Genomic DNA, 14552 nt, shown 5'->3' with positions numbered 1-14552 from the left:
ATTAAACCTCACTTCAGGCAGAACGACACGTCACTGTATTGTAATTAATAATTATTGGTCATTGATTATTGATTATTGATCAGCTGTTGGAGGAGACGCTGATCCGGATTCACACAGTAACGTTATATCCAAAACACAACAACATGCCGCATTTAAATGATGTTTCTGCTCTTTACACTAATATAAAACCGTATTTAAATGAGGTAGAACTGTATTTACTTTATGTTTAGGTTGTTCCCTTTATACTAGTATATCGAATTTAAATTATAGTAGGCTATAGCATTAGTAATATTTAATTGTTTTAGACATTGTAGGATGTATTTTATCTCCTCTTTGTATTTTATTTATTTCCTTTTGGAGCAACAACCTGACAGAAGAATAAAGTTCTAAAGCTCTGATCAATAAATAAGATTAAAAACATTAAACAGCAGAGACGGTACCTGAGCGGACTGGACCTGGACCCGGACCCGGACTCGAACCTGGACTCGAACCTGCAGGACGTCGGACTCTCTCTCTCTTCTTCTTCTTCTGAGGTTTATAAGCAGCTGCCGCCTGCTGACGTCACAGCAGCTGCAGCTCAGCAGCTTCACGTGGGACGTTTCATTTATTTATTTATTTATTTTTCGTCTGTCATATTATTTGTTCATTTATTTATTATCCTTCCTTCGATTCTATGTTTACTAACATTGCTAATAAATAATGACCTTATTTTATTGTGATTTATTGATTATCTATGATTAGCTACTGATAGATATTGGAGCAGCTGTCTGATGTACAACCCTGTTCTTTGTACATCCGTTTGTATGTACAGCTGTTTTCAATAAAGCTCATTGAAAAAAAAAAAAAAAGTTGTTTATTTGTAACGTCACAGCACAATAAACTATGTGTAAAACAACAAGTGTAAAATGTACTCCTTTTATTTTGAAACATCTTCCTCTGGGGGGACTTTTATTTTGAAACAGCTTGTAGTCAGCGAATGAAGTTTTTACTTTGAAGATGTGACGGAGCGTGAACCAATCAGAGGCTCCAACAACAATGACATCATCAGCTGCTTCTGACGTTTGTTCTAGGGGTCGACGTCCTGACACCGTGACCTTTGACCTCTGACCCTCTGAAGCCCCGGGAGCATAGATATATAGATATATATACTGACTAGATGTACACCGCCTTCTGCTTCTCAGCGTACGTCAACACGGCGGCCATCTTGGTCAGGGGTTTCTGACCATAGACATATAAACGTCTGAGCAGCAGTCAGACCAGTCAGACCCTGGAGAACATGTTTCAGTGTATTTATGCATGTGGGTGTGTGTCTGAGTATGTAAGTGTATGTTTAATACATAAAAAAAGTTTTGTTGTTGTATCATAAATATGTGTCTGACATTTACAATAAACCAAACAGCTTGAAAACCAGTTGAATATTCAGAGAGTTGTGGTGATGTTAATGGTTGATAGACCTCTGATGCAGGAAGTAGACACGGCTTCCCCCTGACCAAGATGGCCGCCGCGTTGACGTATTCCACTCAATAGAGCTGCAGCATCTAGTCAGAGTATCCACAAGTTTCTGAACGTCATCTATGGTCAAAACCAGAAGAAGCCGGTTTTTGCCGGTTTGGTGGAATTGTACGTTTACGTTTCCATGGTTTTCAGTCGTTGTCATAGTTACGGTAAACGCATGGATCTATTAACGCTGGCTTTTAACACGGATGATGTCAGTCTGTGTGATATCCACTGTTAAAAGCTGCTGTGATGATCCATGCGTTTTACACATTTTCATTGGAAAAAAAAAAAAGAAATCCATGCATTTACCGCGACTACCGAAACCATGGAAACATAAACATAAAATTCCACCGGAAGAGCAAAAAACCGGCAAAACAGGCTACGTTTTGACGTTGGGAAAAAGGTGGATATATCTATGCCCCAGGAGGCGATATTTTTTTCCCCAGGATGGTAGGGGAAGGTCCCGCCTTCCCCGCCTCTGATTGGCTGGATGAATTCTCCTCCGATTGACGTCATCTCACAACAGTACTGTAGTCAACTAAAATACACACAACTGAAATAACTGATGTAATCGGACACCATGGCGAAGCGGTTTGTGTTTTCGCCTGCAGTGTGGTGAATCCGAGTTCGATCTCCGCTGGTTTCACATTCCGAAAAGTTTAGTTTTTAAATTTATATTCCAAGTTTCCATTTTGAGTTTGAGAGAAGTGTAATTGTCCCATTGGTAAGTAGAGAGAGTCCAGGTAGATCTAGACACTTGTCACACTTTGCCGACAGCCTGCGTTTCACAGCCAAAACAAACAACCAATCAGGCGAGAGCCCTTCTAGCCAATCAGAGGCGAAAAAGGAGCCCATCCAGCCAATCAGAGGCAGAGAAGGCGGGACCTTCCCCTACCATCCTGGGGAAAAACATATCGCCCCCAGGAGGAGCTGAAAACAAGATGGCCGCTCGACAGGAAGAGACGATAAATTATTTATTATGTCGATCTGACGACCTCAGAGCTGTGACATCACAACCTCAGAGCTGTGACATCACAACACGATGAATAAAGATGTGATGTCACAGCCCCCCCCCCCCACACACACACACACACACACAGACACACACACACACTCTCCCTCTGAACACAGATCACCACGACGACGTGTTTTTAAAATGTTCATTGATCAAGTAAAAGCAGGAGGAGCATCATCATCATCAGATCGCCTGCCTGGCCGTTGCCATGGAGACCACACCTGGTCTCATCACCATGGAGACACAGGTGAGAGAAAAAAAAAAAAAACCCAACAAAACAAAAAAAACAACAACAACTAGTAAACAGTCTGCTCCAATCAGGACGCAGCTCCTCGTCCTCCAATCAGGACGCAGCTCCTCGTCCTCCAATCAGGACGCAGCTCCTCGTCCTCCAATCAGGACGCAGCTCCTCGTCCTCCAATCAGGACGCAGCTCCTCGTCCTCTTCGTCCCCATAGGTCCATCACCCCCCCTCCCCTCCCTGTGTGTGTGAACAGTTAAAACAGAGTAAAACCAGCAGAGTGGGGGGGGGGAAGGGGAGGGGGAGGGGCTTCTTCAGTTCATTCAAGTTTTCTTGTGGGGGGCGGAGCTAAACCTGACCGACCAATCACAGAGCTGCTCCACCACAGGGACCGGGTCTCATCAGGGTTCAGTTCTACATGATGATTGAACGTTAGTGAGACAGGTAGAGACAGACAGGTAGAAACAGACAGACAGGTAGAGACAGACAGACAGGTAGAGACAGACAGGTAGAGACAGACAGGTAGAGACAGACAGGTGAGGACAGACAGGTGAGGACAGACAGACGGGTAGAGACAGACAGGTAGAGACAGACAGGTAGAGACAGACAGGTGAGTAGAGACAGACAGACAGGTAGAGACGGACAGGTAGAGACAGACAGACAGACAGGTAGAGACAGACAGGTAGAGACAGACAGGTAGAGAGAGACAGGTGAGGACAGACAGGTAGAGACAGACAGGTAGAGAGAGACAGGTAGAGACGGACAGGTAGAGACAGACAGGTGAGGACAGACAGACAGACAGGTAGAGACAGACAGGTAGAGACAGACAGGTAGAGACAGACAGGTGAGGACAGACAGGTGAGTAGAGACAGACAGGTAGAGACAGGCAGGTGAGGACGGACAGGTAGAGACAGACAGGTAGAGACGGACAGGTAGAGACAGACAGGTAGAGACAGACAGGTAGAGACAGACAGGTAGAAACAGACAGGTAGAGACAGACAGGTAGAGACAGACAGGTAGAGACAGACAGGTAGAGACAGACAGGTAGAGACAGACAGGTAGAGACAGACAGGTGAGGACAGACAGGTAGAAACAGACAGGTAGAAACAGACAGGTAGAAACAGACAGGTAGAAACAGACAGGTAGAGACAGACAGGTAGGGACAGACAGGTAGAGACAAGACAGGTAGAGACAGACAGGTAGAGACGGACAGGTAGAGATGGACAGGTGAGGACAGACAGGTAGAGACGGACAGGTAGAGACGGACAGGTAGAGACAGACAGGTGAGGACAGACAGGTAGGGACAGACAGGTAGGGACAGACAGGTAGAGACGGACAGGTGAGGACAGGTAGAGACAGACAGGTGAGGACAGACAGGTAGAGACGGACAGGTGAGGACAGACAGGTAGAGACAGACAGGTGAGGACAGACAGGTAGAGACAGACAGGTAGAGACGGACAGGTAGAGACGGACAGGTGAGGACAGACAGGTAGAGACAGACAGGTGAGGACAGACAGGTAGAGACGGACAGGTGAGGACAGGTAGAGACAGACAGGTGAGGACAGACAGGTAGAGACAGACAGGTAGAGACAGACAGGTAGAGACAGACAGGTAGAGACAGACAGGTAGAGACGGACAGGTGAGGACAGGTAGAGACAGACAGGTGAGGACAGACAGGTAGAGACAGACAGGTAGAGACAGACAGGTAGAGACGGACAGGTGAGGACAGACAGACAGGTAGAGACAAACACGTAGAGACAGACAGGTAGAGACAGACAGGTAGAGACTCATGATTTCTGTGTTTTAGTGCAGTGGAGGGGGGGAGTCAGAAAGGGGGAGGAGTCAGAAAGGGGGAGGAGTCAGAAAGGGGGAGGAGTCAGGCAGCTGTGATGTCATGATGAAGCCCCGCCCCCTTTGTCCTCAGGAAACAGGAAATGTTTGTCTTTTTTGTTTTCAAAATAAAAGCTGGGGGCGTGTGCGACTGAAGACATGCAGCAGGTCGAGTTCATTCAGTCATGATGTCATGATCGTCCTCCAGCCGGCTCCTCATTACATCATCATCATCGTTACATCATCATTACATCATCGTTACATCATCATCATCATCATCATCATCATCATCATCATCACACAATACAAAATAAAGTAGTGCTGAATTCACTTTAACACTTCACTCACACACTATTCACATCTAGAGTCACGTCACGGTGCACGAACGCAGCACGGAGGAGGGGCTGTGACAGGGAGGCCCCGCCCCCTGGTGGCCACTGGCCCCGCCCCCTCAGCCCACTGGCCCCGCCCCCTCAGACACATGGCACTTGGACACACACCATAGATATATACTGACTAGACGGCGCCTTCTGCTTCTCAGCGTCCACTGAGACACGGCGGCCATCTTGGTGAGGGGTTTCTGACCATAGACATATAAACAAATCTCAGTGTATTGATGCATGTGGGTGTGTGTCTGAGTATGTACATTAAAAAAAAAAATTATAACAAATTTTAAATTTATCATAAATATATGTCTGACATTTATAATAAACCTAACAGCTTGAAAATCGGTTGAATATTCAGTGAGTTATGGTGATTTCAATGGTTGATAGACCTCTAGTGCAGGAAGTAGACGCTGCTTCCCCCTCACCAAGATGGCCGCCACGTTGACGCATTACACTCAATATCTAGTCAGTATATGTATCTATGGACACACAGGAGCCCCCTCTGACACTCAGTCAGTTTCTCTAAGTGCGGCGGCGGTGGGGGAGAAGGGGGCGGGGGCGGGGCCAGAAGGGGGCGGGGCAACGTGCCCCTGCAGTTCTGGGCGGGAGACCCCGTGCACAGTCGGAGCAGCACCCATTTGTTTCTTTGTGATAAGGCTTCGAAGGGGAACCGTCCTCTGTCCTCTGTCCGTCCCCATTGGCCGCCGCCGCCGCCGCCGCTCCGCCGCCGCCGCTTCTCAACCAAGCCGACAGGAGGGAGGAGGAGCTACCTGCTGTACGGGTCGCCATGGTAACTGCTGGGGCCGCCTCCTCCTCCTCCACCGCCGCCGGCGCCGTGGAGCAGCGGGCTGTGGGAGGAGGAGGAAGGAGAGTCGTCGTCCGTTCGTCCTCCTTCAAACACGTCGTCCATGTCCAGAGACAGGCGGGGGGCGTGGCCTGACAGGCGGGGGGCGTGGCCTGACAGGCGGGGGGCGGGGCCAGACGGCGCCCACACAGGGGCCAGTTGTTCTGAGGCGGCGGCGTAGGGACCTGAGGAGGAGGAGGAGGAGGAGGAGCTAGCTGCTGCTGAGGAGTCGTTAGCGTTGCCGGCGGCGATGGCGGCGGCTGCAGCAGCTGCGGCGGCGGCGGCAGCGGCCCTGGCAGCCCCGGGGCCGGTCTGGGAGCCGCGGTGAATCCGGTGGCTGACGATGATGTTGTTGCCGAAGCCGCCCATGGACGCCATGGTGGTGCTCTGCTCGCGCTGCACCACCGCCGTCATCCCGCCCTCGGCGATCAGCCGCCGGATCCGCGCCAGAGCGTCCTCGCCGCCGGGGACGAGGTCGGCCGACTGGTCACCTGGACCAACGAGACAGAGACACGTCAGAGGCAAGGCAAGGCAAGGCAATTTTATTTGTATAGCCCGTTTTTACAAACAGTTTGTCTCAAAGGGCTTTACATGGCATCATAACAACATCCTCTGTCCTTAGACCCTCACATCCACTGAGGAAAAACTCCATGGAAAACCCTTTTAACAGGGAAAACCAGGAGAAAGCTCAGGGTGAGCAACAGAGGAGGGATCCCTCACCCAGGACGGACAGACGTGCAATAGATGTTGTTACAGACAAGAAAACAGTTTACAGTTTGTCAGAGGCAGAGCAGAGGGGGGGGGGGGCTACTCTACGTCAGAGGAGGAGGAGGAGGAGGAGGAGACAAGGAGACTTTAGAGGAGACATCAGAGGAGACAAGGAGATGTCAGAGGAGACTTTGTATTGTGAGTTTTATGTTGGGACTACAGATGGAAATTAGCCCTAGTGGCTAAATCTGGTACAACCATCTCTTCATTGTTCTACAATTGACCCTTCGCGTAAGCCCCGCCCCCTTGGTTACTGTTGCTACGCCGGGCAAGCTTTCACTCCCAGCCATGCTCCTGGCAGTATTTGGTATCGATTTCAAAGGAAATATCAGCAAATTTCTGGATAAACTGTTCTGAGATAATAGAGAGAAGAAGTCACAAAGATCATTCAGAGTTTTCAGTGACGTGACTCGCGCAGGAGGATAAAACATCTGTTCAACGACACGACTGGACAATGTACAGAGCAGCAGTAAGGACCGGTCATTTTACCGTCTATCAACCCACGAAGACTTAGCTCATCTCATTGGTCATGAAACGTTGTCAAACTAAAAGTTTTTGGGCGATTGTGAACCACATACAGCTTTGGCTGCTGTTTTTTTTCTCCCAGCGCTGTATCAGTCAGTGAAAGCAGTCCCTGCCTGGAGGATCCCTCGCCTAAAAGCCCAGGTAAAAGCCCTAAAAGTAGCTTACAGCTGTCATTTCGGAGGTGAACATATGGTTATCCCCACATTTACACTTGCTCAAGTCGAAAAAAAAGTCCGCTCGTATCTGAACATCTCTATATTGCTGCCGCCACCGCCATAGTAGCAGCAGCAACAACAACATCCTTCTCTACAAACAAATGTTTTTCGTCCTAGTCTCAAAATGTGTCCACAAAAGCAAACGTAATGACTCACTGCGGAAAGCTTGCCAGGCCTATAGTTACGGTTGCTAACGTAGGATTGGACAATAGCCGTTTGTGGGAGGAGTTGGCGAAGGGTCAATTGATTAATGGTATTGTACACTGTCCTGTGATAATAAACTAAACTAAACTAAACTTTAGAGGAGACAAGGAGACATCAGAGGAGACAAGGAGACGTCAGAGGAGGCTACTCTAGGTGTTGGGGGCGTGGCCTCAGTACCGGCGGCTGTGGGCGCGGCGCCGTCCGCTGAGCCGTCGCTCTGGACGCCGTCGGGACCTCGGCTGCTGGGAGACGCCGTGGAGCCCTGAGCCGCCGCCGCCGCCGCGCTGGTGGACGGCGTCTCGGGAGGGACACCTGAGGACAGAGAGGACACGTTCATAAGGAGACTGTGATGTCACGATGACATCACTGATGACAGGTGGAAGGTGACGTGCTCACCGGAGGCGATATTTTTTTTCGTAGGATGAGTCCGGGAAAGTCCCGCCTTTCCCGCCGTTCCCGCCTCTGATTGGCTAGATGGGCTCCATTTTCGACTCTGATTGGCTAGAAGGGCTCTCGCCTGATTGGTTGTTTGTTTTGGTTGTGAAACGGCTGTGTAACGGCTGTGAAACGCAGGCTGTCGGCAAAGCGTGATAAGTGCCTGGATCTACTTGGACTCTCTCTACTTATCTGGCCTGTCTACACTCTACCTGGTGTTTTTACTAAACTTAACCAACTCCTTTCTTCATTGCCTAAACCTAACCAATGGCACAATTACACTTCTCTCAAACTCAAAATGTAAACTTGGAATATTAATTTAAAAACTAATTTTTTTTTAAATGTGAAACCAGCGGGGATCGAACTCGGATTCACCACACCGCAGGTGAAAACGCAAACCGCTACGCCATGGCATCTGATTACATTTCATATTTCAGTTGTGTGTATTTTAGTTTACTACAGTACTGTTGTGAGATGACGTCAATCGAAGGAGAATTCATCCAGCCAATCAGAGGCGGGGAAGGCGGGACTTTCCCGGACTCATCCTACGAAAAAAAATATTGCTCACCGGAGGGGGGCGCGGCCACGCTGGGCTCCGATAGGTCCGTCTGCGTCTCGGCGTTCTGCAGCTGGACGATCGGCGTCTGCGTCCCCTGTGATGTCACCGAGGGGGCGGGGTGTCGCGGCTGCAGACCGATGGCGTTCATCAACCCCATGTCTCTGTCCAGACGCCAGCCGGAGCGGTTAGGACTGAGGAGACAAGGAGACAAGGAGACATTAGGGGAGACAGAGGAGACGTCAGAGGAGACAAGGAGACAGAGGAGGAGACTTTAGAGCAGCGATTTTCAACCACTGTGCCGTGGAAAATTATCAAATTTAACTTAATTGATCCAAACTAGGGATGCACATTTGCCACGGGATTTTTTTAATGAACAAAATGTGCCGTGGCTCAAAAAGGGTTGAAAAACACTGGTTTAGAGAAGAGAATAGAACAGAATAGAATAGAATAGAATAGAATAGAATAGAATGCCTTTATTTGTCATTACACTCTGTATAACGAAATTAGAGCAGCTCCTTTATTAGTGCAAAAAAGCAAATACGTGTCTTCTCACCCCGGTCGGTCAGAGCCTCTGGTCCGACTGGTTCCACTGTTGTTGACGGAGAACAACGGCTCAGAACTCGACTCTGCAGGACTGTCGCCATCACTACGATAAAACCTGCACACACACACAAACACACACACACAGGTTAATTGAATCGGGAGAGGAAGCGTGAGGGGGGAAACGTCTCTGTCTCGTCTCTTCGTGGAATCTCCGACCACGACCTCATTACTGATAATTGAAATGGTCCAATTAGAGAAACTCTTCCTGCTCAGGTCATTAACATTATTACATTGGAGGAGGAGGAGGAGGAGGAGGAGGGAGGAGGGGGGGTCAGATGTGAGATGCGACAGGGAGTTTCCCATGCGACCAGCACGTGCTCTAAGCCCTTGAGAGAAGGTCGTCTGTGATCTGACACTGGGGCACCTAGCATCCCTTCACAGAGTTTCCTCCAGGGACACGATGAGGGAAGCGATGGTCGGCCATAGCGGCCCTCCAACAGGCCGGCAGCTACTTCAAGTAGTCCTCCGAGTGGGGAATGGTGGCCACTCCTTCTAGTAGTCCTCCTAAGTAGTCCTCCGAGTGGGGAATGGTGGCCACTCCTTCAAGTAGTCCTCCGAGTGGGGAATGGTGGCCAATCCTTCAAGTAGTCCTCCGAATGGGGAATGGTGGCCACTCCTTCAAGTAGTCCTCCCAGTGGGGAATGGTGGCCACCTTCAAGTAGTCCTCCCAGTGGGGAATGGTGGCCACCTTCAAGTAGTCCTCCGAATGGGGTATGGTGGCCGCTCCTTCTAGTAGTCCTCCGAGTGGGGAATGGTGGCCACTCCTTCAAGTAGTCCTCCCAGTGGGGAATGGTGGCCACTCCTTCAAGTAGTCCTCCCAGTGGGGAATGGTGGCCGCTCCTTCAAGTAGTCCTCCCAGTGGGGAATGGTGGCCGCTCCTTCAAGTAGTCCTCCCAGTGGGGAATGGTGGCCGCTCCTTCAAGTAGTCCTCCCAGTGGGGAATGGTGGCCGCTCCTTCTAGTAGTCCTCCCAGTGGGGAATGGTGGCCACTCCTACAAGTAGTCCTCCGAGTGGGGAATGGTGGCCACTCCTTCTAGTAGTCCTCCGAGTGGGGAATGGTGGCCACTCCTTCTAGTAGTCCTCCCAGTGGGGAATGGTGGCCACTCCTTCTAGTAGTCCTCCCAGTGGGGAATGGTGGCCACTCCTTCAAGTAGTCCTCCGAGTGGGGAATGGTGGCCGCTCCTTCAAGTAGTCCTCCCAGTGGGGAATGGTGGCCACTCCTTCTAGTAGTCTTCCGAGTGGGGAATGGTGGCCACTCCTTCTAGTAGTCTTCCGAGTGGGGAATGGTGGCCACTCCTTCAAGTAGTCCTCCGAGTGGGGAATGGTGGCCGCTCCTTCAAGTAGTCCTCCCAGTGGGGAATGGTGGCCACTCCTTCTAGTAGTCCTCCGAGTGGGGAATGGTGGCCACTCCTTCTAGTAGTCCTCCGAGTGGGGAATGGTGGCCACTCCTTCTAGTAGTCCTCCGAGTGGGGAATGGTGGCAACTCCTTCAAGTAGTCCTCCGAGTGGGGAATGGTGGCCACTCCTTCTAGTAGTCCTCCGAGTGGGGAATGGTGGCCACTCCTTCAAGTAGTCCTCCGAGTGGGGAATGGTGGCCACTCCTTCTAGTAGTCCTCCGAGTGGGGAATGGTGGCCACTCCTTCTAGTAGTCCTCCCAGTGGGGAATGGTGGCCACTCCTTCAAGTAGTCCTCCGAGTGGGGAATGGTGGCCACTCCTTCTAGTAGTCCTCCCAGTGGGGAATGGTGGCCACTCCTTCAAGTAGTCCTCCGAGTGGGGAATGGTGGCCGCTCCTTCAAGTAGTCCTCCCAGTGGGGAATGGTGGCCACTCCTTCAAGTAGTCCTCCGAGTGGGGAATGGTGGCCACTCCTTCTAGTAGTCCTCCGAGTGGGGAATGGTGAAGGCAGTGGCTGCCGGCCTGAGCCTGAAGTAGACGCCTGCAGGTGCTGCTTCGCCTGCTGTGGTACATCCATGTGCAGCCACTCTAGGGCCGTACACATGATAACACGCTTTGTGCTGTGCTGTCGGCCACTGAACTCTGAGCCGAGGAGTGGGAGCCCTGCTCAGACGCCTGGGAAACCCCATCTCTCGGATCTTCCCCATAAGATATGAAGATATGGTTTCCACCGGGTCATCCAGGGGTCACAGCTGACAATGTTGGTATACGTACTCCAAGTGCGCATGCGCTAAGGGGAATATTTAGTGCTTAAAGGTACATTGTGTAAGTTCTACTGTTATCTAATCACGAAAATCGATTATTTCGTTCAAAAGTACGTTTTTTATTCATCAATAATTACCCCCATCAACAAAGTGAAGTGTTCCTTTCAGCTCTGAATGAGCCGTTCATATCATTCATATCTCCATGGAGCGGGTAAGCTCGGTGCTGGCTGCCATTTGGTGTCGCCATGTTTTTACGTTCAGTGGCAGTGTGACGGTAGGAAACCACGGAAACTGACCAAGTTGTGTGTGTGTGTGTGTGAGAGACTCACACAGGGCGGCAGATGACCAGGTCTCCCTTGTTGGTCCCGTAGGCCAGACCCATCCCAGGATCTGGGAGCCAGCGAGCAGAGTTGATGCTGACGTGTCGCCTCTGGTCCGGCGCCATCGGGTACACCACGTTAAACACCATCTGACACACACACACACACACACACACACACACACACACACACAGGGTCAACACACTATTATAACCACACACACACACAGACTGAGGGGGCGTGGCCTGACGGAGCTCCGCCTCACCCTGATGGACGTCTCTCCTCCGTGAGGCTGCTGCAGGCGGAAGACTTGCGCCACCATGTGGTCGGTGGTGGGGTGCAGCAGGATGCGGCGCGAGGCCAGGCCGACCATGACGTAGCAGCCCATCGGAGACAGGCTGACCGAGATGGCGTTGGGACCTGCAGAGGAGGAGGAGGGAATCGAACCTGTGAACGCAGGGTATCTGCAGGTTTCAGCAAGTCAAATTTAAGACTTTTTAAAGGGACAACGAGGAGTTTCTATTTGGTTATAAAAAAGTCTGATATTAATGTGGATGAATCTCCGTTACCACTTGTTAATGGTCCATTTTAGATAAATCTATGGTTTTGTCTCTATGGTTATTTTGTTATTATTAGTGGTGGTGGAAATGCTGGGCGAGCCGACCAGCGTTTCTTTACTTTCGGTTTCGTGGCGAGTCATGAGAATAACGCCGCCGTATGAATCTCCGTTTATGGTGGGAACTACGACGGTATGTGATCGTCTTCCAACCTCTGACTTTAATTCTTGATGAATGAAAACATGAGTCTGTCTTGCACCGGTCAAAGAATTTCACGGTGCGCGGAGGCTCATAAATGTAGTGTGAAAACACTTCGCTTTAACAAAACTCCTCGTTGTCCCTTTAAGACCTTTTTAATGCCACCTTGAATTAAATTTAAGTCCGAAAAAAAGAATAAAAAAATCCTATAAATAGAAGCGATGGTTGGGGATCCCACTGTACTACAACCTCAATGACAATCAGTCAAGTAAAGTAGTAAAGCAGAAGTAAGCGATCCGGTGGTTTTGTCTAACTTCCTGTCAGCAGATGGAGTTAGCAGTCCCCGCCCTCGTCCCTACGTCACCACATTCACACGCATCCATAATTATTTATTACTTTGTATTAACCAGGAACTTAGTCGTACTGTCTGTAAGTGATCTCTGTTGGTTGTGTGTGTGAGTATGTGAAATGGTGTATGGTTTTAAAATCTGTATGCAGGATGTACAGCATTGATTGTCCATGACAATTTTCCCTCCGGGGACATTAAAGTTTATTTTGATTTTGATTGACATCCCTTGGCTGCACATACAGAGAGGACTGCCCCTTTATGCCGTTCTCTCTCCTCATTGGATAAAGGTTGTAGGATACAAGGAAAGTTTTCTCCTGGGCTCAGAGCAGAGCAGAGTGACTGACAGACCCGTGTTTCAGACCAAACACTCTATAGAAGTGATTGCTGTCGGAAGATACAACTATTTAAGACTTAGATTAACACAAACATTCACCTGACTTCTGCTTTAATTTTAGATACATGAATTTAAGACTTTTAAAGACTTTTAAAGGATTCGCGGATACCCTGGAGCGCGGCAGCGGGCGGACAGCAGTGCTCAGGTGTCACTCACCGAATCTCTTGGTGTAGAGCATCTCCCCCAGGTTGTGGGGCGCCAGCGAGTAGATGGCGAGGATGCCCTCGTCCGGGAAGCCCCGCTGGCTGCTGGGGATGAAGACGGCGAGCAGCTGGCCGTCCGCCGAGATGTCACAGCTGGCGTCGTTGTAGATCTTACAGTTTGGCACCAGGACGTTGACCGAGGCTGCACAGGAAGGGATCGTTAATGATCGCTTCAAAGATGCATCGAGATTCTTAAAGGGATAGTTCAACATTTAGTCAAACTGGTCCATTGCCATAATCCCTACAGTCATAGCAGTAGGTTTGTTACCTTTAATTGTCGGTGCAAGCTATTTTTAGAACGGCGGAGCAGAGCCGTGAGCTGCTCAGAGCTACACTACGGAGGCTCATTATGGGATTTCTTGGTTTCCCTCATCAAACTCATCAAATACACAATCCAACAACTCCACAACGCTCTGGTGGACAAGTTGTGAGCTGCACATTCACCACGCTATGAGATAATAACACAACGTTACCACACAGAGTTGTTTTAGAGGGAAATACATGCAAAACCGCTGATGTGTGTTGCCTTCAGGGACAGTTTTTCATCAACAGTCTCTGTATTTACCTCAATCCTTTTAATGGGACGATTCTGAATCGATGAAGTTGTGTCACATAATCGATTATTAACTCCAAATAATCATTCAAGTTTGATGATGATGTTCACGTACAGAGACCGAGATTTATTTTTATTTTAAAGTACGAAGCCAATAATTGTGTTTTGTTTTTGTGCACCTTTAATTAGGCCTGGCCTTTTCTTTTTCTTTGTGTTCAGACTCCAAGGAAGCTGCTACATTGTGGAAATGCATTTCAATTATATTTTATGTAAAAAGTTATCATATTACCGTTGCTGATCTCTGGCAGGTCGAACTTGGTGAAGTCCCACCACTGCAGGCGGTAGGTGGTGTTGGCGATGTTACTGGCCACCGCAGACTGACCGTCCCCGATGGACGCACCTGAGGACGGAGACAGGTCACACACCGACACTCTGTCTCCATGTGTGTGTGTGTGTGTGTGTGTGCGTGTGTGTGTGTGTGTGTCTGTCTGTGTGTGTGTCTGTGTGTGTGTGTGTGTGTGTGCGTGTGTGTGTGTGTGTGTACCTGCGAGCACCCTGTTGACTGAGGAGTGTGTGGCCAGGCCGGGCTGACCTCGCTCATGGAAGATTCCAGCGTAGGGCAGATACTCAGGGAGGAGGAACCTCCTGCAGGAGAGACAGACAGGTGAGACAGGTAGAGACAGGACACAACAGAACCAGA

At 49.7% G+C, this 14552-nt stretch overlaps 1 protein-coding gene across 1 annotated transcript in view; it reads right to left on the bottom strand.

Moving 5' to 3' along the window:
- Window positions 1-5719: 5719 nt before the first annotated feature.
- The window catches only part of ambra1b (autophagy/beclin-1 regulator 1b), a 32185-nt gene continuing 23352 nt past the window's right edge, over window positions 5720-14552 (bottom strand). The window contains exons 12-20 of the mRNA XM_085780325.1: window positions 14397-14497; window positions 14142-14252; window positions 13253-13441; window positions 11864-12018; window positions 11608-11747; window positions 9072-9176; window positions 8528-8709; window positions 7702-7836; window positions 5720-6303 (exon numbers count right to left, since the gene is read on the bottom strand). Of these exons, the coding sequence (XP_085636451.1) occupies window positions 5735-6303; window positions 7702-7836; window positions 8528-8709; window positions 9072-9176; window positions 11608-11747; window positions 11864-12018; window positions 13253-13441; window positions 14142-14252; window positions 14397-14497 (1687 nt within the window). The 3' untranslated portion in view covers window positions 5720-5734. The remainder of the gene's footprint in view (window positions 6304-7701; window positions 7837-8527; window positions 8710-9071; window positions 9177-11607; window positions 11748-11863; window positions 12019-13252; window positions 13442-14141; window positions 14253-14396; window positions 14498-14552) is intronic.

This window comes from Trachurus japonicus, chromosome 6 (assembly GCF_045865225.1).
Source record: "Trachurus japonicus isolate A0001 chromosome 6, Traja_1.0".
Taxonomy (NCBI): Eukaryota; Metazoa; Chordata; class Actinopteri; order Carangiformes; family Carangidae; genus Trachurus; species Trachurus japonicus.
The sequence above is the reverse complement of the archived record's forward strand: the minus strand, read 5'-3'. Positions and strand labels throughout refer to the sequence as shown.